Below are 24,595 nucleotides of genomic sequence, written 5' to 3' on the forward strand. Positions count from 1 at the left end.
TTGTTTTGGTATTGGTTATTTTTTAAAGCATATGTCACAAAGATATGTAGATCCAATATTCATTTTTCAATTTGATCCACTTATTCAGAAGTTTTTATTTATTTTAGTAAAATTTATTTTAGTAAAATTTTACTAAATTTATTTTAGTAAAAAATCCACCATTTCTAATATCAATTAACTATTCTTGACAAGTAATTGGAACGTGCTGTGCTGTCAGATTTTTAAAAAGTGCTTGAATCCCATGGGCATGCCTCATTTTAAAGTGGAAGTATTTTAAAAAAATTAGAAAAATCTGTTCTCAAATTTTCCAAGTGTGCAGCAATAAGAGACTTTTTTTTTTTACAGGTGATATGTTTATATCTATTTCAAAATAAAATTAAATGATTATTTCCAAACATTTGTTTTCAAAATACTTTTGTTTCTTTTTTTGAAAAACAAAACAAAACTGCGTTTTTATTTATATTTAAAATGTTACATGAGGATGCTTGGCTGGCTCAGTAAGAAGAACATCACTCTTGATTTCAGGATCATGAGTTTGAGCTCCTGTTGGGTGTAGAGATTATTTAAATAAAAATAATAAATAAATAAATAAATAAATAAATAAATAAACTTTAAAATATCATATGAACTGACAAATTAAATGTGTGAATATTTTTAAGTAACCACTAGGTGGAGTAATACTAAAAGTCACATCAAAATAAAGGTCAGCATAGCTGGAACCTTTCCTTTTTAACTTTTTATTGAAGATTAATATATACACACCATGTACAAATAATTAACTCCAAAAGGATAATAGACCTAAATACTAGAACTGAAACTATAAAATTTTTATAAGAAAATATAGAAGAGCTTTATGACCTTGGTTTAGATAAAGATTTCTTTAGACATAATAAACATGAACCATAAAAAACAAAATTAATAAATAAGACTAAAAAAAATGAAAACCTTCTGGTCTCTGAAAGACTACTATGAACAGAAAAAGAAAAGTCACAGACTAGGAGAAAATGGTTCCCCAAAGCCTGTCTAATAAAAGAATTTACATCCCAAATATATAAAGAACCCTTACTTATCAATAGTAAGGAAACAATCTAATAAAAAGAGGCAAAAGATTTGGACACATCACTAAAAGGGAGAAATGTGGATGGCAAATAAGCACACAAAGAGATGCTCAACATCATGAATTGCTAAGGAAAAGCAAATTAAACCACAATGAAATACCTCTCCACAGCTGTTATAATGTCTAAGATAAATGAGCTGACAATAACAAGTGCTGACATAGAGCAAGTGGGACTCTCAAAAGTTGCTATTAGGAATGCAAAATGATACTGCCATTTTAAAGAAATAGTTCAGTGTTTCTAATAAACTTAAACATATTCTTACTATACAACCCATTCCTACATATTTATTCAAGAGAAATGCAAACACTGCCAAGTTTAGTAGGCAAACGTCTATTTGTAAGAGGCAAAATTTGGGAAAAAAATGTTCATTAATTGATAAATGAATAAACATATCTATATAATGAAATACAATTCAGCAAGGAATGAAAAGTTAATACGGGTAATAAGAGATGAATCACAAAAGTATTACATATGATGCAATAATGAATAACTTATACCGTATATTATATATGTTTTTTGCAAGTGTGTGTATATATACATTTGTATGTATGTATATAATATTATCAGAAAATGATCAGAAGGAAGATTATATATACAGGATCCTGGGATCATGACCTGAGCCTAAGGCAGGCACTTAATGAACTGAGCTACCTAGGCACCCCTGCAATTTTGTAATTTTGATAGATATTTCAAATTTTCTGTACTACTTTAACTTCTCACCAGCAAAGGAAAGTGCACCTCTTTCCTTACAACCTCATCAAAAGAGTGTGTAGAATTTTGGAATTATTGCTAATCTGACAGGGAAATGGCATCTCAGGAGAGATTTAATTAGTGTTTCTCTTTTACCTGATATTCCACTTGCTTCAACGTGCACATCCCCTGAGGCACTCACACATTACATACTATAGTGACCCAAACCTACCATGCAACTTCACACCCTTGGGCCATTGTACAAAGTATTCTGTGCGCCTGGAATGCCCTCCCTTACACCACTTGCCCAGTGAACCCCTGCTTATCCTTCAAAACTCTCATACATTTGTGAAACTTTCCTTGATTCTTAGATTGATGTGTTGTTGCTTTCCTCTGAACTACTCTTGTACTTTGTATGTACGATCATATGTGTCATGGTGAACTGTAATCATTTCTCCAATTCACTGTGTGGTCTAAGTTCTATAAGACAAGGGCTTCAATTCATTATTCTCAGGAGCAAGTAGGATACCTGGCACAAAATAAGACTATGGCAAATGTGTGCTGCTCTAAAGGAATGGTCTCTGCAGAAGCAAACATGTTTTTGTAAGCACATATGCATAAATGAATGTACATATATGAAGGAAATATTCTGGTGAGTAAATCTAACAATATAATTTTGTATCTAATGGTGATTTGTCTCAACCTCTCCTCCCCAAGAACTCACATCTTAAAAATGAAAATTTATGGCGTTTGACTGGTAGTCCAAGATGGTCTAGAAACAGCCGGTAGAATGAGAGAGCCAGGCATTTTCATTTTATGCTGGACTCCACCTGTCCATAAAGGTCATAGGGGATAAGATGATCTGAAATGCTGGCATGGAAGAAATTCCCTGCCTTCTATGACAACTAAGGCAGGGTAAATGCTTCTGATGGCACTGCAAAACATGATCTGAGGCATGAGAGAACATGCAGCAGATACTCTGAAGCAAGTGCAGGTATCTGGAATGTGCCACTCAGAGGACCACTGTCTGTGCCTGTAGTTTGAGTTGCTCTGCTTGTACTCTAAGGGCTTTATTTAAAAAAAAAAAAAAAAAAGATGTATTTATTTATTCATGAGAGACGCACAAGAGAGGCAGAGACACAGGCAGAGGGATAATAATAATAATAATAAATAATAATAAAATAAATAAATAATAAAAATAAAATAATAATAAATAAAGGCTCCCTGCAAGGACCCTGATGTGCGACTTGATCCCAGATCCAGGATCATGCCCTGAGCCAAAGGCAGATGCTCAACTGTCGAGCCACCCAGGTATCCCTCCCTCCCAAAATCTTAGCAAGACTACTCTTTTCCTAACTAGTCACTAATCGATTCATATTGAGTTCTCCTCTCCTCCCATTCTCTCCAAAGCAGTTGTTTCTAGGATGATGAAATTTTACTGCTGTTTTGTTTATTTCCTTGTTTGTGGTTTCTGATTTACCGTAATAAGCAGGAAGTGTTTTAATAATACAAAACTATTTTCGAAATAAAATGTTTACTAATACCTTAGATGATATCCTCCAAGTTTCTTTTATATAAAATGTTAAGTGTGATTTTTCTGTAATCTCATATCCTGCATACCTTTTTGGAATTTACCAATTATTGGCTATCTAGGCTATATGAAATTTTTGACATGATGAATAGTGCAGAGCAGTTAAAATTAGATGCAGATAAATTAGTATAAAAAAGTACAAACTTGCTCCAGGGAGGTAAAAAGAAAAGCAAAATAGGCAGCAATTCTAGAAGATGCAGAAAATGTTATAAGACCACTCCCATGACCAAAATGACATGTCCAGCTTGCTTTCCACCAAGCCACTCTTGGCCAAATTATGAATGTTACACTATGTGATGAGCAGTATGCTAGGCAATGATGACATCAAGATGAAATCCCTGCTCCTTATCCTCAAGGAGCTTAAAGAACCAGTAAGGGACATGAGCAATATAAGAGATGCTCAGGTTGCTAGGGCACACAAAAAAGGTATCTGACTGCACCTAATAGGATCAAGGAGGGTATCCTGGAAGATAGTAATGTAAATGAACACTGAAGCATGAGTAGGAGTTTCTCAAAGAAAGGGCTGGGAAGAAAAGGAGGATGCAAGGATTTCCAGGCAGAAGCAATAATCTAATCTATGCAAAGATAGAGAGTCAAGAGTGAGTGTGGCACATTGAAAGATTTCTACGTGTATATTGAGGCTAGCAGGTAGGAACACATGTGTGTGTGAATTGGGAGTCAGACGGAAGAACATAAGATAGAAATTTTTATTTATGTGTAGCTTAGTTTATATCTTAAAAAATTCTTACAATGTAATTTATATTAGACCTAATATTAGTGCAATAATACAAATTATTAAAAATAAATTTGGCTGGAGAGTGCCTGGTTGGCTCAGTCGGTAGAACATGAGACTCTTAATCTCAGGGTCATGAATTCAAGCCCCACGTTAGGCATAGAGCTCACAATGAATGATTGAATGAATTAATGGATGAATGAATGGATTAATATATAAATAAATTTGGTTGTATTGGGGATAAATGCTTGAAATTGTTTTTCTAGGCTCAGTGAGGGAGGACTGGCAACAAAATCTGAAACTTTGGCAGCAAGATAGAGGATGGTTGATGGGTGAGAGTATATAGGCAGTTCAGAGGCATTAGTCAAAGTGAGAAATGATGAGAGCCTGAACTAGAAAGGGGGATTTGGTGGGATTGGCCAGAGTCAGATAGGGCTTGGTAAACTGACACTTTGTGCAATGCAGAGGGAAAATGAATAGAAGTAACAGAAAGAAAAGGATGAATGCTGTGTGAAGCAATGACAACAGGTGAGCCAAATAAAAGTCAAATGTAGAAAAAATTGATCCAGCAATATTACAGGATACATATCCTGGTGTAAGTCATTGTTTATTAGTTTAATGCAAGAAAGCATTTTAAGTTTTAAATTTCCAGCCCACACAGATATGACAAAATAAATGTGCTGTTGGTGACTGCCGACCCAAAAGTAAACACACATTATCATATTCTGATCAAAAGAAACATTTGAAATGTAATGCATTCCGGTGGAAGTGGTTTAAAGTTCTGAATTCATTTATACTTGTAAAAACCATAACATGTTGTGAAAGATAGTGACATAATTACAAGAGCATAGTCTTTAAAACCTTCAGAGAGTTCCCATCTAGACACAATATAAAGCTACAGATAATGTCTAGGCACAGGGTGTGGGAGTGAAATATTTTTACTCCAAACTATCAGTCATTGAAGTTCACTTGGCACATTGTGAGAGAATGCTATTTTAAATAATGGCTAAACTTTCCCTCCCGCTTTAGACCTACATATGCTACATTACTTTATTTTCCAGCCAACTTACCTAGCAAAGAAATAATGTAATAAAAACAAACAAAACTTCCTTCAAGCCCAAGGCTATTCTTCCCTATGCCCATTATTCTCTAGCTGTACTGGATTTCACTCTTCATTCGGAAACATATTCTTCTCTCTGCTTTCCCTCTACTGCTTTTCTCCTGATTACGTTCTTTTTTTTTTTTTTTTCTGATTACGTTCTTAATTTGAGTATTCCTGCTTATATTTCATGTTGCAGCTTAAACATAATTTCCTCAAGGAGGCATTTACGGTACCACTATATAGCTGAAATACTTTTGATCTATGATCCTATGTACTTCCCTTTTGGTGAAGTTTATTTGACCTGCAACTGGTTTTTAGTACCTACATTGCACTGGACTGTTGGTATCACGTGGGCAGGAACACTGACTTGCATGATTGGCACTCAATAAATATTACATGAATGAAATTGAACTTTATAAGCCAAACCCTACAAATCAGGTACATTAGGCCAGAATCTTCACCTACAAACTCCTATGTGTAAGAAACAAAACTGAATTTTTACTGATCAACTTGATTTCTAATTTTTTAAAAGATTTTTAAAATTAATTAATTAATTAATTAATTAATTTCAGAGAGAGAGATTGCTCATGAGAGGGGAGAAGGGTCACAGGGAGAGGGACAAGCAAACTCTCTACTGACCAGGGAGCCTGACAGGGGACTTGATCCCAGGACCTTGGGGGCTTGATCCCAGGACCCCAGGATCATGACCTGAGCCTGAAGGCAGATGTCTAACTGACTGAGCCACCCAGCTACCTCTTGATTTCTAGTTCAAAGCACCATTTTACCAGGCTGGCATACATTTTATCTTGGTCCATTCAATTATCTTTCCCTCTTTTTCTCTAATGTTTGCATAAAGCCAGGATATTGAGATGAAAGCTCATTTATCTGCAATATCATCTGTCCCCCTCAATCACTTAAGATATCAATTCCCCTCTGGCCACTTTGAATTAGTCCAAGAAATTTTCTCTGAAGACTTCCTTTCCTATTTTATGATTCTTTTGAGCAGGGATTTTTCTCCTTTACCTGTCACCATCCTTGGGCCTGTGGGACTCATTCTGCTTCCTCAGTACTGCAATGGGCACTTAAGGCTTCCTCTGAGCCCTGTTGCCTGCGTGGAGCCTGCCCCAGAGGAGCTGGGACCTCTCACACTCTCTGGCCTGGTGCTACCTCTGTCACTCAGCAGGGACAGCACTTTTCTCTAGGGCGCAGCATACATGCCTCATCTCCAAACTTTTGAAATTCCTTTCAACCCTGGGGATTCTTGTTTGCCAGGGTATAGAGAGATTGTGGAAGAAAGAGAAGAAGCTGTGTTCCTGCTGATGCAATCTCTCTACTCTTTTGTCTATTCTTTATGATCTTCTTGTTATCTCTAGGCCTCTGCTTTTAAAACTCAAAGGCTGGGAAGAGAATCCTCCCTCCAACTCCCCACAGCCACATTCCTTCCCTGAGTACAAACAGAAAAGCCTAGCTGCTGCTTAAATATGGAGAAAGGACCAAGAAGACCAGGAGGAAGTGCTGATGAAAGACAGAGGGTTTGGATGAAATCTGATAAATATTGCAAAATTAGTGTTCTGCTTCAGATTCACAAGTAAAATCTTGACTTCTGAATGAAATATTTCTCATGGGTTACTAAAGGGGAATTTGGGATTATTTTCATTTCTTAACCTGAGAATGTTTTAAAGTGCACTCACCATGGTGCTGTATAGAAAATCCCCTGGCATCTTCTCAGAGAGAACATTGGCTAAATGCCTGCTTGGCCCAGATGCTGGACAAATGCTTCTCAACAGCCCTGTGACATAGGCATGGTGATCCCATTCTTAAAATGAGGAAATTGAACAAGTGTTAAATAACTTAAGTTCACACAGTTATTCAGTGGCTTGGCAAGAATTTGAAGCCAAATATATATAACTAGAAAAATCCATGTGTTCTCTTTATTTTTCATTGCCTCTCACAGAATTCTGGATTCATGAAGAGCAGTGGTTCAAGATAGTATTTTATTATTTTTTCAGTTTTTCATAATTTTTAATTCCCTAGAATAATTCTGATTTTTTAGAATTAACTTCATGTGACATTTTTAAAAGGAATTCATAAAGTATTGTACTTATTTTGTAGGGCTACTATCACAAAGTACCACAATCTGGGTGGCTTTAAAACAACAGAAATTTATTGTCTTAAAAGTTCTGGAGGCTAGAAGTAAAAAACAAGGTGTCAGCAGGTTTGTGGTCCCTCTGAAATCTGTAAGAAGGAATCGCTTTGCCTTTTCTTAGCTTTTGGTGGTTTGCTGACAACCCTTGTCATTCTTTGGCTTGCAGCTGCAGCACCTTAATTGCTGTCTCTGTCATCACATTGCCTTCTACTCTTGTGTGTGCCTGTGTTACTGTGTTTCTCTTATAAGGATACCAATCATATTGGATTTAAAGGTCCACCCTACTCCTACCTCATCTTAACCAATTAAACCTATAATGGCCCTATTTGGATAAGATACTGGGGGTTAAGCCTTCAACATATCCTTTTGAGGAACACGATTTGATCTACAATAAGTATGTTCTAAGTACTTTAAGATTGAGCCATGACAGGGGCATATGGCTGCTTAGTCAGTGGAGTGTATGACTCTTGATCCCAGGGTTGTGAGTTCAAGCCCTAGGTTGGACCTAGAGTTTACTTAAAAAAAAAAAAAAAAAAAAGACTGGATTGTCACAGTTTAAGCAACATAGTCACCATTTTACATACAGCATATTAATCACCTGGTCATTAACATCTCATAAAGTGAGAAGAAAAACAGGTAATAGTGAATATGTAAATATCTCAAATCTTTCACCATTAGCCACACTTTTGAATTTCTCAATTTTTAAAAGTTTAAGTGTGCAAGCAGTGTATAAAATGCTGAGATCAGTTCCTAATAAATACTGCTGTTGCAAAAACACTTAACAGTTTCACAAGATATTTTTGGACATGATTTCTTACTTAATACTGTAAACAACCCTAATATATTTCCCCCATTTTAGAAATTAAGAAATTGGCATTGAGAGTATTAAATACTTGTCTAAGACATGCCTTCTGAAGAGGTATTCTTGGGATATAAACCCAGGTTTTGTTAGTAAAATTCTGAAGCTCTTTCTCACATCTTGCTTGGTACATTATAATTATTTAACAACGGTGATAAAGAAGATGGCAATAATGATGATTGCTAATGCTTACTGAATGTTTACTAACTTTGAAGGACAGTGGTAAACACTGCACACAATTATCTCTCATTTAATCTTTTTTTTTTTTCATTTAATCTTTTTAAGAACTCAAAGAGGCAGGAACAACACCAAAGCACAGAAATGGAGGAAAATAGCCCAAGGCCACAAAGCTACTCAATGCTAACATCAGGATACATACTCAAAGGTCCTACTCCAGCATCTACCCTCTTAACCACTTCTCTGTGACCTCCTTGACCTTGTGAAACCTTCCTACACAGTCTCTGTTTCAGAGATCTTGTCACTCAGGCTTTTGTTACACCATTACAAACCAACTTAAGAGGGTTTATTGGCACATTACAAATCGATGTATGACCACACCCAAATGACTTTAAGCAAGTTACTTAATATCTTCAAATGCCAGTTGTCTCAAGTGTGAAATGGAGTACACTACTGGGAAGCTAAATTAAATCATATATGTAAATGACCTGTACACATCGGCTACGTAATAGGCACTTAATTAATTGTATTTACGAGTCAGACATATGGTAGTTGATTGTTTAAAAGGTACTCTGGAGTTTGGGGGGGTATTGATTCTGACTGGTAATATAAAAGGTGTTACAGGAAAAGTAACAGTTGGATCTTGAAGAATGGAAAAATGTTAGCAGGTGAGGAAGGGCATGCTATGGTTTGAATGTTCATGTCTCCCCAAATTCCTATGTTGAAACCCTCATGCCTAATGTGATGGTATGAGGAAATCTGAGGCCTTTGGAAGTAATTAAGTCATGAGGTCAGAGGTCTCATGAAAGAGATTAGTGTTGTTATAAAAGATAACACCCCTCTCCCCACTCCCAGAGATTCCCCAACCCTTCTGCTAGTGAGGCCACAGCAAGAATGTGCAGGCTTTGTGCAGAAAGAGGGCCCTTACTAGAATGTGACAAAACTGGAGCCTTGATTGACTTCCCAGATTCCAGAATTGAGAGGAATAAATTTCTGCCACTCAGTCTGTGGCATTTTGTTAAAGCAGCCTGAAAGAACTCAGAATATTCTGGAAATAAAAAGATGATCCTGTAAGCTGCCCCTGACTGGAAGAACAACGGCAATCACAATATTGATTACTTCCCTACGACGTTATGGGAACTGTGACCCCAAATCTATTCATTCCACCAGGGCTGATGAGTAATTCAAAAAACATCCCTTACTGGGCAGCCCGGGTGGCTCAGCGGTTTAGTGCCGTCTTCAGCCCAGGGCCTGATCCTGGAGACCTGGGATCGAGTTCCGCGTCTGGCTGGCTCCCTGCATGGAGCCTGCTTCTCCCTCTGCCTGTATCTCTGCCTCTCTCTCTTTCTCATGAATAAATAAGTAAAAATTCAAAAAAAAAAAAAAAATCCCTTCCATGGGCCCCCTGGGTGGCTCAGTGGTTGAGCATCTGCCTTTGGCTCAGGGAATGATCCTGGTCTGGGATCGAGTCCCATATTGGACACCCTGTGGGGAGGCTGTTTCTCCCTCTGCCTATGTCTCTGCCTCTCTCTGTGTCTCCCAAGAATAAATACATAAAATCCAAAAAAAAAAAAAAACAAAAAACAAAAAACAAAATAAAAAACCCAACTCATCCCTTCCACAACTATCAACAGTTTACACTTTTGTATTGACACGTGTGGATCACTGCTAGTTACTTATGTCACTTTGTAGTGGCAGAAATAGATGCAGTCAGTGCACTGGTCCCTCTGGCCCTCTGTATCTTCAGCCTGAGGTGCCTGATTCCTTTCTTCTCCAAAACAGTCACAGCTGCAGCCTGAGACCAGTGAGTCACCATACCCAGAAGGGAGAGGAAGCACTTTGGTTGGGAGTTGTACCCTGCTGGGCTGAAATCAGTGGTAACTCATTTCTCATTGACCTGGGAGAGAATGCTCTTGTCTAGTCCCATTGCACTATTGGGGGTGAGGTAGGGGAGGGAGTAAGAGTGCTATTTCTATTAAGGTCACTTGGAGAGAATTGGCACTTTTTTTTATAAGTCCGCAATTCCAGGATTCTTGCTCCCTCTCCTCCATTATACTCCTGCTTATTTATTGCTTTCATGCTCCTGTTCACCATGCTATATTTTATACTCCCCTTCCATCTAGATTTTTTCCTCTTTCACCGCCCATGTAAATGTTATCCACTTTTCAAGGCCCACTTCCTAACATCTACTGATCTTGTAAAACTTCCATGGCACTGAGCATATTAATTTTATTATTTTGGAAAAAGCAGAGGCCTTTGCAAAATGTTGCCTAAAATTTGTTCAGAAAACTGGCCTAACCATCTGAAATACTATGTTCTAATTCCAGCTCTAGCATTCTATCACCTACTATTATGATCTAAGTCTACATTTTTTCTTTTGCAAATGAACTATATACCACTTATCCTACCTCAGAGGACCTAGGTGATGCTTATATAAGGACATAAGTTACAAACTGTAAATTACTGTCCAACTGAGATTAATATGGCATATTTTATCTCCATAACTAGATAAGTTCTTTTGAGTATAAGGATCTTTTTTGCATTTCCCTCAAAATGCTTCATGATGTGCTACACTCACAGAAAGCATTCAGTATTCATTGATTAATAAGAAACAATATTATTTTTACTAAAGAAGAGGTCTTTTGGTCAGTTTCGGGAGTTTTGTACACTCTATTATTATTATTATTGTTGTTATTTTAAAGATTTTATTTATTTATTCATGAGAGACAGAGAGAGAGAGAGAGAGAGAGAGAGAGAGGCAGAGACACAGGCAGAGGGAGAAGCAGGTTCCACACAGGGAGCTCGATGTGGGACTCGATCCCGGGTCTCCAGGATCAGGCCCTGGGCTGAAGGCGGCACTAAACCGCTGTGCCACCCGGGCTGCCCTGTACACTCTATTATTAAACAACATTTATTTAACATATTCATTCAATGTTTTAAAAATCCAGGGATTTTTCTGAATTTTGAATGACATTTATAAGTATTGTCTTTTCATACTCTTTTATAATTCAAATCCTATTTTACTGCTTCTGCTAGATGTATCAGAAATATCATTTTCTATTTGAAATTTCTGATTTCAAAAAAAATTTGTAAAACAGAATAAAACTGGAATTCTTCAACATTTTCACGTTAAAAATAAATAGTTTTCCTTCTAAAATCTTTTATTTGACATGTATGTGAAATTCAGGTAAGTACAAATTCCATTTAATAAGATATATTCAGTCTTTGAACTTGTGGTGGATTTAGTATTGGCAAAATGTATTTTTATATATTAAAAAATTTTGAGCATAGTTAACATGCAATGATACATTAGTTTTGGGTGTACAACATAGTGATTTAACAGGTTTATACATTATGCTATGCTCACCACAAGCATAGCTACCATCTGTCATCATACTACATTTCTACAGTATCATTGACTATATTCCTTATGCTGTGCCTTTTTTTTTTTTTCCTGTGACTAATTCATTCCATAACTTGAAGCCTGTATCTCCTACTCCCCTTCACCTATTTTCCCCATTCCTCCACCCCCTGCCCTCTGGCAACCACCAGCCTTTTCCCTGTGTTTATAAGTCTGGTTCTGCTTTTTGTTTACTCATTTTTCAGATTCCACATGTGAGTGAAATCATATTTGTGTTTCTCAGTCTGACTTATTATTAACACAGTACTCTCTAGATCCATCCATATGGTTGCAAATGGCATGATCTCATCATTTTTTATAGTTGTGTAATATTCCTGTGGGTGTATGTGTATCACATCTTCCTTACCCATTCATCTATCCATGGATGCTTAAGTTAGTTCCATATCTTGCTTATTGTAAATTATGCTAAAATAAATATAGGGATATGTATATATTTTTGAATTACGTTTTTCATTGGGGGTGGTGGGGGTGGTGGTGAATGCCCAGTAGTTGATCATACAGTATTTCTGTTTTTAATTTTTTGAGGAGCCTTCATATTGTTTTCAACAGTGGCTGCACCGATTTATATTTTCATCAACAGTGTACGAGGGTTCCTTTTTCTCCATATCCTTGCCAACTGTTATTTCTTCTCTTTTCTATTTTAGCCATTCTGACAGGTGTAAGGTAACAGCTCATGGTGATTTTGATTGGCATTCCCTGATGAGTGATGTTGAGCATCTTTTAATGTGTCTGTTGGACATCTGCTTATCTCCTTTGGAAAAATGTCTATTCAGGTCCTCTGGCCATCTTTTAATTGAATTGTTTGTTTTTTGGGAAAAGGGTTGTCACTTTAAAACATGTAAGCTGAATCTGATTTTCTCATGACACTCTATGACTTCACCATCACTTTTTTATGAGTTTTTTTTTTTTTTTTAAGATTTTGTTTATTTGTTCCTGAGAGACACAGAGAGAGAGGCAGAGACACAGGCAGAGGGAGAAGCAGGCTCCATGCAGGGAGCCCAACGTGGGACTCGATCCAGGGACTCTAGGATCACACCCCAGGCAGAAGGCAGGTGCTAAACCACTGAGCCACCCAGGGATCCCAACCATCACATTTAATCAACTACAGATGACATATTTGTTTAATCTGCACATGACTTTCTAATACATTTACCTCAGAGAATCACGGTACTTATATAAAATTTTGTTTGATAATTCAGTACCATAGTATGTATCTACAAGAAAATAACTCTTATTATTACTTACATTGTGTCAATCACTATTCTTTTTTTTTTTTTTTTAAGATTTTATTTATTTATTCCTGAGAAACACAGAGAGAGAGAGAGAGAGAGAGGCAGAGACACAGGCAGAGGGAGAAGCAGGCTCCACGCAGGGAGCCCGACTTGGGACTCGATCCCAGGACTCCAGGATCATGCCCTGGGCTGAAGGCGGCGCTAAACCGCGGAGTTACCCGGGCTGCGCTCAATCACTATTCTTAGTTGCTTCCTATTATTCCTAGATTCTGTATTTGCAAATGCCTACTCAGTTAAAATTTATTTGTAACCCCCAAATCAATAGTCTAGTGGTAAGAAGTGAAATCTGTGTAATTATGCATACACAGTTCAGTACTAACTAGTTTATCTCTCATGATGCCATCCCCTTCTCCCCTAGTAGTAAACTTTCTTTTTTCTTTTTCTTTTTTTATGATAGTCACACACAGAGAGAGAGACAGGCAGAGACATAGGCAGAGGGAGAAGCAGGCTGCATGCACCGGGAGCCCGACGTGGGATTCGATCCCGGGACTCCAGGATCGTGCCCTGGGCCAAAGGCAGGCGCTAAACTGCTGAGCCACCCAGGGATTCCCCTAGTAGTAAACTTTCTGACACATGGCCATCCAGAATGTTTCCAAGTATCCTTCAACCAGGTATTTTCATGAGATTGTGCTCTAGTTAGTAGTAGGTGGGTAGAAGTAGGAAATGCAATTTCTCAAAATGTCCGTGAAGGAAAGAGACAGGACCTCCTTCACCTCTGCTGGTAGGAATGTGATTGGGAAGTTGAGCAACCATCTTGGATCACAAGCGGAAGAGTTATCATGAGGATGGTGGAACCGGCAGGCTAGGAGTCTGGGTACCTAACACCATGACGACAGCCCCAGCCCTGGACTGACCACCTCTAGACATCTTTTAATTTTTATTATTTATTATTATTATTAAAAGATTTTTGTATTCACAAGAGACACACAGAGAGAGGGAGTCAGAGACACAGGCAGGGGGAGAAGCAGGCTCCATGCAGGGAGCCCAGTGTGGGACTCGATCCAGGGTCTTCAGGATCAGGCTCTGGGCTGCCCTAGACTTCCTTTATATGAGAGAAAAACAGACCTCTCTAGCTTAAGTTCTTGTTATTTTGGACTTGATGTCACCAGCAGCTGAACCTAATTTGAACTGATACAAAAAGTCATGCAGAAGTGCAGGGCCATCACTTAGACTTGTACAGGGTACAAGTTCACCGGATAAGGCACTAAGATGACTGGTGGGTAGATGGGGGCTGACACCCAACCCACCTACTCCTTTCCAAGCTTTGAACAGTGTTTTGTTTACCAAGAGCCTGATATACCCGTGGCCCGGAAGAAAAGTGAAATTTTGCTTTAGAATCTAAACTCTAGAGCAGCCTCTTCCAAAATTTCGTCTACATGCTCTTGGAGGCATTAAAAATGATTTTTAGGTAGTTCCCTTGATGTACTTTAAAAAATAACATTTAATACTAGATTAAGTGCATTGATATTTCATGATAGTCACCACTGCATTCTGCAATTTCAGACCTCAATGCTAGGAAGGGTATTATTACATAAGCAAAGGAGGAGACTGTTGACGGGGCAAGAGTGAAAGAGAACAGAAGCTCATCAAACATCGTGTCATTAGGCAGTTTTATGGTGGCTAGAGTACAAGCTCTGAAGCCAAAATGCCTGTGTTTAAATCCCGGCTCTCAGCGGCCAGCTGTGTTATTTTGGGCGTGTTTCTTAATCTCACTGTGTGCCAGTTTTTGCAACAGCACTAACATACAAGGATGCTGTGAGCATTCAAAAAAATTATGGGATCCCTGGGTGGCGCAGCGGTTTGGCACCTGCCTTTGGCCCAGGGCACGATCCTGGAGACCCGGGATCGAATCCCACGTCGGGCTCCCATTGCATGGAGCCTGCTTCTCCCTCTGCCTGTGTCTCTGCCTCTCTCTCTGTGAGTATCATAAATAAAAAAAAAAATTATTACAGTATCTGACACATAATGAACACTCACTCACTCAATGAATGTTAAGATATTATCACCATTCTGGTAATTATTTAGCAAAGAAACCCAAAACTAGCCATGCTTGTTGAAAGCTTTTTTCTTTTCTTTCTTTCTTTTTTTTTTTTTGTTGCCAGGAATTGTACATATCCGACCTCACTTTAGTTATCAGGAAACTACGGCTTAGAAAAGTTCGGTAACTTTCCCAAGGTTGTGCAACTAATCCTAGCCCAGCCAGAATTCAGACTCAGGTTGGGATTCCAAAGCCACGGTTTTTAACAAAGATAATGAAGGACAAGGCCTGCAAGATTTCACAAGCTTCCTCCTGTACGCGGTTTCCCCCCTCACAGCCTGTAGCACCAACCTCTCTCACAGCATAAAGTTCTGTCCTCAAAAATAAATAAATAAATAAATAAAAAATAAAAAAAATAAAGTTCTGTCCTCGAGTGGAGGATGCGCAGGACGGAGAGACCCAGAGTAAGAACAGGAGGGCGGGAGAGGTCCCGGGAGGCGGCAAGAGGGCCCAGTCTGAGCCGAAAATCCCGCTGAGTCTGAGACTGGCGGAATGACAGGTCTGAAGCCGACCTGGTCTGAAAAATGCTTATCGAGGATTGATACACAGCAGTGGACCCTCCCCGTTAAGTTCCAGCTCTATTTCTCGGCCCTTCTTTTTATTTATTTATTTATTTATTTATTTATTTATTTATTTATTTATGATAGTCACAGAGAGAGAGAGAGAGAGGCAGAGACACAGGCAGAGGGAGAAGAAGGCTCCACGCACCGGGAGCCCGACGTGGGATTCGATCCCGGGTCTCCAGGATCGCGCCCTGGGCCAAAGGCAGGCGCCAAACCGCTGCGCCACCCAGGGATCCCCTATTTCTTGGCCCTTCTAAAGGACCACCGCATCGTGACCTACAAAATGAATCCCATAATTCAACAATTTCCTACTTTCTCAATTTTCCCTCATTTGATAGCTTTAAGCATCTAGTCTTCTGAATTACCGAGAGACCACGTCACACCTGTTAGGCAAGGAATCTTCGCCTTTATTGCAAGGATGTTGTTGCCACAAAACTTTCGAAATGTCGCAAATCGGCTGCTTTGTTTCTGCCGACCTGCAAGACAGCAACTTCGCCAGTGCTTTTGAAACTAACTTCTGCGACTGAAAAACGTCCTGTAACCATGTGTGTCTTTCTCGGGAGAACTTTATTCGCCAAACTGAGCGCGACGGGCGGGGGCGGGGGCGGGGGCGGGGGCGGGAACACCAGCGCGGGAACTGGGCGATCCCTGCACTCCGGGGGTGACGCAGGCGCTCTGCGGAATTCCGACCGCGTGCCTGGGGTCGCTGAGGACACCTGCGGGCCACCTGCCCTGCCCATCGGTGCCAGGGCTCCCAGGCAGCCACTTTCGGGGCACGTGCTGGCTCGTGCGGGAGGCCCAGCAACTCCGTCCCCAGGGCGCCTGACTCACCCGGCCGCCCACGTGGCCCTGCCTGGACGGCCCCGGAGGCTCTGGCGGAGGCCGGGCCGCCGCTGCTCGCTCTCCCGGGGCGGGTGGGGGGGTGGGTTGGCGGCGGCGGCGGCGGCGGCTCAGACGCTGCGAAGAGGCTCAGCGTCCGCTGCGCCAGCAGGAGGGCGCCGCCCGCACCGCGCCTTGGGCTCCGCTCTGCCCCCGGGCGGCCGCCGCCCCCGCCCGCGCCAGCGCCCGCGCCCACTTCCTGCCCCGAGCGCTCCGGCCCGCTTCCCGCTTCCCGCGGCCTCCAGCGAGCCGCGCAGAAGGAGCCGCGCCGGAGGCGTCCCTGGAGGGTGGCGCCCGCCGCGGCCCAGGCGCGCTCCCCCGCCGGCGCATGCGCCCGGGGCGGCCGGCGGGCCCCGTCTCCGGTGACGTGGCGATGCGCAGGCGGAGCCGAGGTCGGTAGCGGGCGGGGGAGGAAGAGCGAGGGGAGCAGGGACGTCAGAGTGGAGAGCGGAAGGTCAGGGAGGCTCGGAGCGGAAGTGAGACCAGGGCGTCTGTCCGCCATTGTGGACCCGAGGAGCGAAGAGCGAGAGGGGGAGAGGAGCCTGCACGCCGACCGGAGGGGCCCGTTCCGCGGACGCCCGAGCGCGAGGCCCTCTTTCTGGCTTCTCGGCGAGCGGCGGCGGCGGCGGCGGCGGCGGCTGGATCAGTCACTCGGCGGAGGGCGGCAGCCGACTGCTGTGAGTGCTCGGGGAGAGGCCCAGGCGGCGGCGGCGGCGGCGGCGGCGGCGGCGGCGGCTCTCGGGTTGCGGTGAAGAATGTCAGCCACTAGCGTGGATCAGGTGAGGGAGCAGAGGCCTCAGGCTCGGCGAAGGCCCGAGCCCTGGAGCTCCACCCTCGCGTGGGGCTTCGGCTCCTCCCCGTCGCCGCCGCTGCCGGCCCCATAACGGTGCCTCGGGCGCAAGTTGCTGCGGTCCTGCCGCCCGGGCCGGGGCGAGCGCCCTGCCCCGGAGCCTGCGGCCGAGCCGGGCGAGCCGGGCCGCGGGGCCGCGGGGCCGCGGGGCCGCGGAGGGTGGGGGAGCGGCCGCTCCCGGGGGCCTTGGGGCGCCTCCGAGGGCGGCGGGCGTGGGGCTGAGGCCCGGCGAGCTCCGGCAGACGGATTTCGAGGGGCGGGTAGGAGGTTTAAAGACCGGGGGCGGTTGGGAAATTGGAGGCTGTGGAGGATGTGGGGGGTTTTACTCCTACGCGGGTTGTTGAAAATAACTTGCCTTTGATAATGTCTTTGATTAACACACTTTCTCTCTCCTCCCCCCCTCCTTTTTTTTTTTTTTTTTTCCTCTTCTCATTACCACACCTTTCGTCTTGCTGCGCAGAGACCTAAAGGGCAAGGAAATAAAGGTGAGTTTGAATATTTTAATCTTATTTCCCAACGTTCGTTTGATGTCAGTTTTAAACTTTGCCAGGGCTTTTTTGTTTGTTTTTGCTCCAGTTTTTTTTTTTTTTTTTAATATGTTTTGAAATGTATGTTTAGAGAAATCTTCATCGTGGACAGAGCAGAGCCAAATGCTATCTTAAACTTCGGTGGTTCCTTGCTTTTGAAGGCACTTTTTTTTTTTTTTTTTTTTTTTTATATAGAAACCAAAGTGGTACAAGAAACAGTTTTGTTAGTTTGTGTGTTTCAGTTGAGGAGGTATTACGAATGTGGTGACATTTCTTTAATTTTGCAATTGATCTGTATTATGTAACTTCTACCACAAAAATTTCTACAAATGCCTGCAGATAAGTGGACATTTTGTTCGACACTGCTGGGTTACGTTGGGAAATACAACTCCAGCTGTGTTACATGTCACATTAGTGGAAATTGTACTGTTAATCACTTAGTGGAGTCAGTTATAATGAGGCAGGAACACGAGAGAGATCAAAAATGAACAGGCATGTCATCTTGCTGTGTAGTCCTGATTGCAAGGTGTGACTCAGTCTGGTATTTTAGAAAGGACTGGGAAGGAAATAATTTGTGAGGTTTCTGCTCTGGTTATGTGTTTTACTCTTTAGTCTAAAAACACACAACTATTGAAAGCAATGTATTTTTAAAAAATAGTGTATTTTGTGTCTATATTAACATGGAACGATACAGTCAACTGACTGAAACGTTGGCATTAATCATGTGACATTAGTAAGTATAGAACAATAACTGCTTTCTTGGGATAGTGCCAGTTAACATTACAGTGAATTATATATTTATAACGTTTTGTAATAGGGCTTGAAATTAGACTAAATAGAATTTTGCTTCCTGTTTTTTATTTCAGTAGTAAAGTATTACCTAGAAAATAAGATGTACAGTAGCTTTTGAGATGGAAGTTCAAGGTCTTTATTGGTGCTCTTTATATTCTTAGGGCTTTTATTTGCTGTTGCAAATTTGAAAAGAATAGATTCTGAGTACTCAACTCAGTTAATTTTCTTTGAGTTGTAGTACAGTTTGAGAATTTGTACATACCAGATAGATGGCACTGCATCAGGTAGCGTGAATTTATTTCGTTTGTTTTGATTAAAGATGTATTTTTGCGGAGTATATGCACATTTAGAATTTTAATTTTTAGAGTTTAAAGTTTAATTTTAGAATTCTTTTTCTGTTGTAAGCATAAACTTCAGTATTTGATATTGTTTATTTAAATGTGTTAAATATTTGTAAATTCGAAAAGAATGATCCATTAATTTTTTTTTTTTCGCTAGTCTGCTCATGAGGAAGTATATAGACTTGGAGATATATGAATCTGTGGTCATTATTGCCTAGCATAAATTATTTTATCCTAGATCTGTGGGGAGGTGGCACTTTGCAAGGCTATTTGAAATGCTAAGTGTTTTGTGTTACCTGCTTTAAGGTAAGTATGCAAGTTCAGTGAAGTACTTGTTTGACAAAACAAAAAAATAAAGCATCCACAGCATTGTAAGCCATTACTGTAAGTTTGATTGCAATATAGTCATTTCATGAAGGTATGTCCTAGCAATATTTTTGATATTATAGATATGAATTATCTATGACAGTATTGCATATCATAGATACAAATTATCTGTGACAGTATTGCATATTGATGTAAATAAGTTTTTTTTTTTTTTTGGTTATTAAAATTTCATTGAACCATCAGTGTAACCTCTTTTAGATGTATTTGGACACACACAAAGTATTTATTTGGATAGCTCTTTATTCCAAGAGTTTTCTTTATTTCACCCTTATTGTTCCATTCATAGTTTTATCCATGGATAGAACGATGGACTGGGATTCCTAGGAGACCCGTGTTCTAATACTTCTGTGGCTACTGACTTGCCAAGTGAGCTTGAACACTTTGCACCTTTTGGTCAGAATTTCCCCTCTGTCTATAAAATAAAAGTGATAATTCTAGCTGTAAATCCTATTGTATGTTATGAGGAATTACAATTATAGTAGTCCACTGCTCTAGTTGCCATTTTATTTGCTGGATTTATTTTCACCTTCCTCACCTTATCTATTTTTAAGGTACAGGGAGACTGTTGCAGGAGGGAAAAACTCTGCTGGCCTAAAAGTATTGGTAATCATTTAAGATGCTTTAAAATGGTAGATACTGCACAAATACACATATACATCACTTGTATTTTTATGCCCCTGCAGGGAGAATTACAAGGCGAAGGCAGCACCTCCAGTGAACTGATACCAGTAGCTATGTGTGTCTTTGAGAAAAACTACTGTGCCTTAGCTGACTTGGTTTTCAAGCTAGTAAAATTGTTTTACAGTTACTGTTTACTTTTGTGAAGCAGAAAGCAAAGTTATTTTTCCTGAACTACATCCTGAGTATTCTAAGAATGAGTATTAAACTTGAATTCAACTTCTCAAACATGAAAGATACATGGCGCTGAGGAGTTGTCAAAGTTCTGAAAGCATAATCCTTCTCAGCTGACTTAATTTCAGAGGTGCTGGATTTCTTTTCTGAATTATCTTCATTTGACAGTGAGCCTAACACCTGTCTTAGTGTCTTTGATTTTCTAAGTTTTTTTCTGTATATACTTAAGGATTTAAGTTCACTAACAGAGCCAAAATTTGAAGGGGATTCTATATCAATCTCTTTGTAAGACAAAAATGCTTTCATAGTATAAATAATAATTCTAGGTTTACTTTCTTTGTAAGTTTGAGTTCTTTTTAATTAATATTCCTTATGTTAAATATTAGAACTCTTTATTATCTTGGCTAGGGTAGTAGAAGGACAGTAGGAATTTAAGGATAATTATTTAACTATTAGTTAATTATTTGTTTTTATTGGTTCATAATTTAAAACTGACTTTATATCAGTTATTTATTAATAAGTAGAATTTTTGCTTGCTGGAATAAAAGGGTACCTCTCCTTTCCCTGCAGGCACCACAGATAAAAGTGTCAGATCCTGTACTCCTAGCAGCCTTGCTACCAGCTTCCTCCTGTGCCATAAGTGTATAAATAGACAAATATATGGAAAGGAATTTGTCTTTCCCCTCCCCCTTCCCCCATCCTTTCCCAACAGAGGGACAGAATTGTTTGGTAAAACTGCAGTTTAAAGAATTAGGTTGAATTTGGCTCTATTTTAGTGTTTCAGAAAAGTAGTGGAAAAATGTAGTTTTGTATCCTCTCCCCACACTCCCTATGGAAATGATTGCAAAGCACTTTATTGTCATTTTAGGCTTCATTTTATTATTAATCCTCAAAACATTCCTATAAGGAGATAGAGGGTATATGGTATTGTCGCTGTTTTTATAGGTGGGAAAACATGATGCACAGATCTGTTGACTTTCCTAACTTGATGTAGTCAGGACCAGAGCAAAGAATCACCTGGCTCCTAAGGCCCATGTTCTATCTTGATTTGACTCTGCTTCATAGAGCAGAGGAAACAGGCGAAGAATCATGTAAGTCATCTGTTCTTTTTTCCCTGAAGAACTTATACAGACTATGGAACTGGCTTGGATTTCTTTACTATTTAATAGCGTTCAGTATCCAAAACATTAGATTCTCATTAAGTAATGTTCAAAAACTGAAGTCTTTAAGACAGTTGAATTTCTTAAGGAAAGGTATGATTCTGAAACTCAAGGGCTAGCTTCTTACATTCTAATTTAATGCAAATTGCTTGTCAGTATTCATGAAATACTTTTAATTAAATATTTTTTCCTTAGATTGACATACTCCTTGAATAATCTTTTAGGACTTTTTAGACATATTTATGCATCACTTATGCACAGACTGTAGACTGTATACTTAGTGCATGAGAATATTTTGTTCTTAGTCTCGGCATCTTAGAAATAGAAGAGAAAATAGAACAGAGGAAATGAGTAAGAATAGCACTGTAATGTAGATTTAGATAGATTTTAAGTGGGTACTTTTTACTGTATTAGCAGCATGGACTAAGTTTCTGAGAATCTAATGAATACAAGAAATAGCTAGTTATAATTTTGAAATAGAGAGCTGTTTTCTAGTAATATGTACTAGTGTCATAGTCTAGTAGTGTAGTGAAGATTTTTTTCAAGAGGTATAGACCATGCATAACCACCTTTGATAAAGGGGTGGTAAAGCCAGTGGTAAAGGACAACAGGTATGTTAGAATCTCCTAGGCGGAAATGATTAGCCCACCAGAAATAACCTAAGGTATCCTCCTCTTTATTTTTGTTGCTAGTGGGTGTTACATATTTAAATTTGTAGCAAGCACATTTAGTTTAGCTCAACCCTGACTCTTTCAATCCTTACCAGATACAGTTAAACCATCTCAGTGGAGCCAAGATCAAGGTGACCTTCATGTTCCTCCGGTGATATTTGAAGGCAATATAGTATCGTAAGAGGTCTACTTTGAAGGCTTCACAGAGTAGTAGTATTTCTTTGAGTGATGGTTGCTACTCAGTAGGTGGCAAAGAATTAAGGGATTTCACCTATCTTTGCTTCCATGCCATTGTCCGCTTATAAGGTTACATTTTTGGTGATCTAAACTCTTGGAAAATTCGGGAAAATAAAAGTGTAACGATGCTATAGAGGAACACACAACTTAAATCCATTGTTCCCAGCCTTAATTTATAGTAACTTTGTGACACTGTATTTTTAAGCAATAAATTTTCAGATACTGAAAGGGTTTTTTTTTTTGTTGTTGTTGTTGTTGTTTTCCCCCCTCAGGGATTAGTCAACATCGATAAGAAACTCTGAGCTTTTTTCATCTCACATGTGTTTCAAATGTAGAATAGTGTATTTAGACAGTGTCATCATATCAAGTTTTAGCCTTGTTAAACTTCTGTTTATGTGGTCCTAAAGTAATTTTTAGTCTTCTTTTGGATCTTATAATATTTTATGTAATAATAATAGCCAAGATTATTGAATACTGTCTTTGAATCCTCAGATGAAATGAAGCAGGTACTGTTAATAATCTCCTTGAACAGAGAAGTAGAGTTAGAGAGGCTAAGTCACTAACTATAGATCACCCAGCTTCTCAGTGTAGACTTGGGTTTCAAACTCAGGACCTTACTGCTAGTCTGTCTATGCTCAAAAGCAATCTGAGATAGCATTCAGAGAAAAACAATTTTATAAGGCATTTTTGGAAATGATCTCTGAACAAATATGGCATTATAAATTATTCTCTGGTCTTATGTGTTGGAAGAATAATCATGGTTATCTTTAGTGTCTTAATTTCGTTTGTACTTTCAAGTGAAAGTCTTCATAATTTTTTGGTTTAGAATATGGGGCCTTTTTATTTAGATTTTTTGTACTTTATTCATTGTGACAACTGCTTCAATGAATCTTAGTTACTTCCTTTAACTGGAAATATTTAAGACATTTACTCCAACTTTAGTTACCAAGGAAAGTTATTTCATTCTTTATTTACCTTTCTGGTACTAAATAATGGAGATTTAACAAAGGTAGAGAACATTCAGCAATCTGTTATCTACAAGACTATTTGAAGTGGTTATTTTAGATTCAAATATAGCATTAGGGAACCCTTCCAGCAATTTAACTGCTTACTACAACGTTGAAATTGAGATATTTACATTATGTTTTTGGTAATGGAAAGTGTATATATAGGTTATGTATTCTTGGGTATATACAAGATTTGTAAGTTTTTGGTGGCACATAAATATTTGTATCTAAATTAAGTTAAATTTTTAAGAGGATTTTTTAAATGAGAACAACAACTCAGGATAACTTTTTCTGAGTTGGTTGAAAAATATTGAAAATGTTAGGTTATTCTGTCAGTTTCATAAAGATAATTACCACACATCTAATATAAACATATTTTTTAGTTTCAGTACAAAACGGTTCGATTCATCAAAAAGATGCTGTAAATGATGATGATTTTGAGCCATACTTAAGTAGCCAGACAAATCAGGTAAGTCTGACAGTCCCATATTTAGGAACTTAAACTTACATTAGTATTAATTGGTTTTTCAAATAGATATTTTAATTGAATAAGGCTAACCATAACATGTATTAATCTAGTGTGCCTGCATAATAGTGAGTAACAACGGTTGCAGGTTTGTGGTACAGGAGTATTCTTTAGAAATTCTAGGTGGCTGAAACTAGATTGTGAAATACAAAGATTTGAAGATGAACATTGTTTGTGGCATGGTTAGATTATCTTGTAATGTCGCTGCCGTATCTTCATAGCCAAAGCAAATGACAAGTGTAATTAGCTACACATTTGTGGGAGAGGACTAGTTTATGCCTGAAATTTTTGGCTAAATGTAGTGTTTTCTCTTTTACAAAGTATTCCAATTTGAATTTCATTGATAATTAAAGTTTTAATATAATCAGGTAACATAGGGAATAGAAGATTTATAAATCTGCTTGCCTTCTATATTGTAGGCTTGGAGAATGTCACCAAATCCGGTTAGGGGTGACTTTGGGTTCTTTTGTGTTTGGATTCTTCATGGATTATCTTGTGAATTGGTATACAGGTATAATTTAAACATTGAAAAACAAAAGTATTCTTTGGTGTCTTTGGTCTCTAGATACCATTTCTGCATCCATTTATTTATTATAGTAATAAATTACTATAAATTACTATAAATTTTTTAAAAAT

The 24,595-nt window shown here is 39.3% G+C and overlaps 1 protein-coding gene across 10 annotated transcripts in view; it reads left to right on the forward strand.

The window, feature by feature from the left end:
* Window positions 1-17,025: 17,025 nt before the first annotated feature.
* The window catches only part of YTHDF3 (YTH N6-methyladenosine RNA binding protein 3), a 40,162-nt gene continuing 32,592 nt past the window's right edge, over window positions 17,026-24,595 (forward strand). Inside the window, exons 1-4 of one of the 10 annotated variants that reach the window (XM_038579389.1) lie at window positions 17,026-17,286; window positions 17,920-17,944; window positions 21,304-21,449; window positions 23,817-23,902. In XM_038579389.1, coding sequence (XP_038435317.1) covers window positions 21,392-21,449; window positions 23,817-23,902 — 144 coding nt within the window. In that variant the 5' untranslated portion in view covers window positions 17,026-17,286; window positions 17,920-17,944; window positions 21,304-21,391. Of the gene's footprint in view, window positions 17,389-17,638; window positions 17,720-17,919; window positions 17,945-19,403; window positions 19,426-19,804; window positions 19,873-20,189; window positions 20,489-21,303; window positions 21,450-23,816; window positions 23,903-24,595 lie in introns of those variants that run through there. The other 9 variants (XM_038579386.1, XM_038579388.1, XM_038579387.1 and 6 more) reach the window with 9 other exon arrangements.

This window comes from Canis lupus, chromosome 29, assembly GCF_011100685.1.
Source record: "Canis lupus familiaris isolate Mischka breed German Shepherd chromosome 29, alternate assembly UU_Cfam_GSD_1.0, whole genome shotgun sequence".
Classification (NCBI taxonomy): domain Eukaryota; kingdom Metazoa; phylum Chordata; class Mammalia; order Carnivora; family Canidae; genus Canis; species Canis lupus.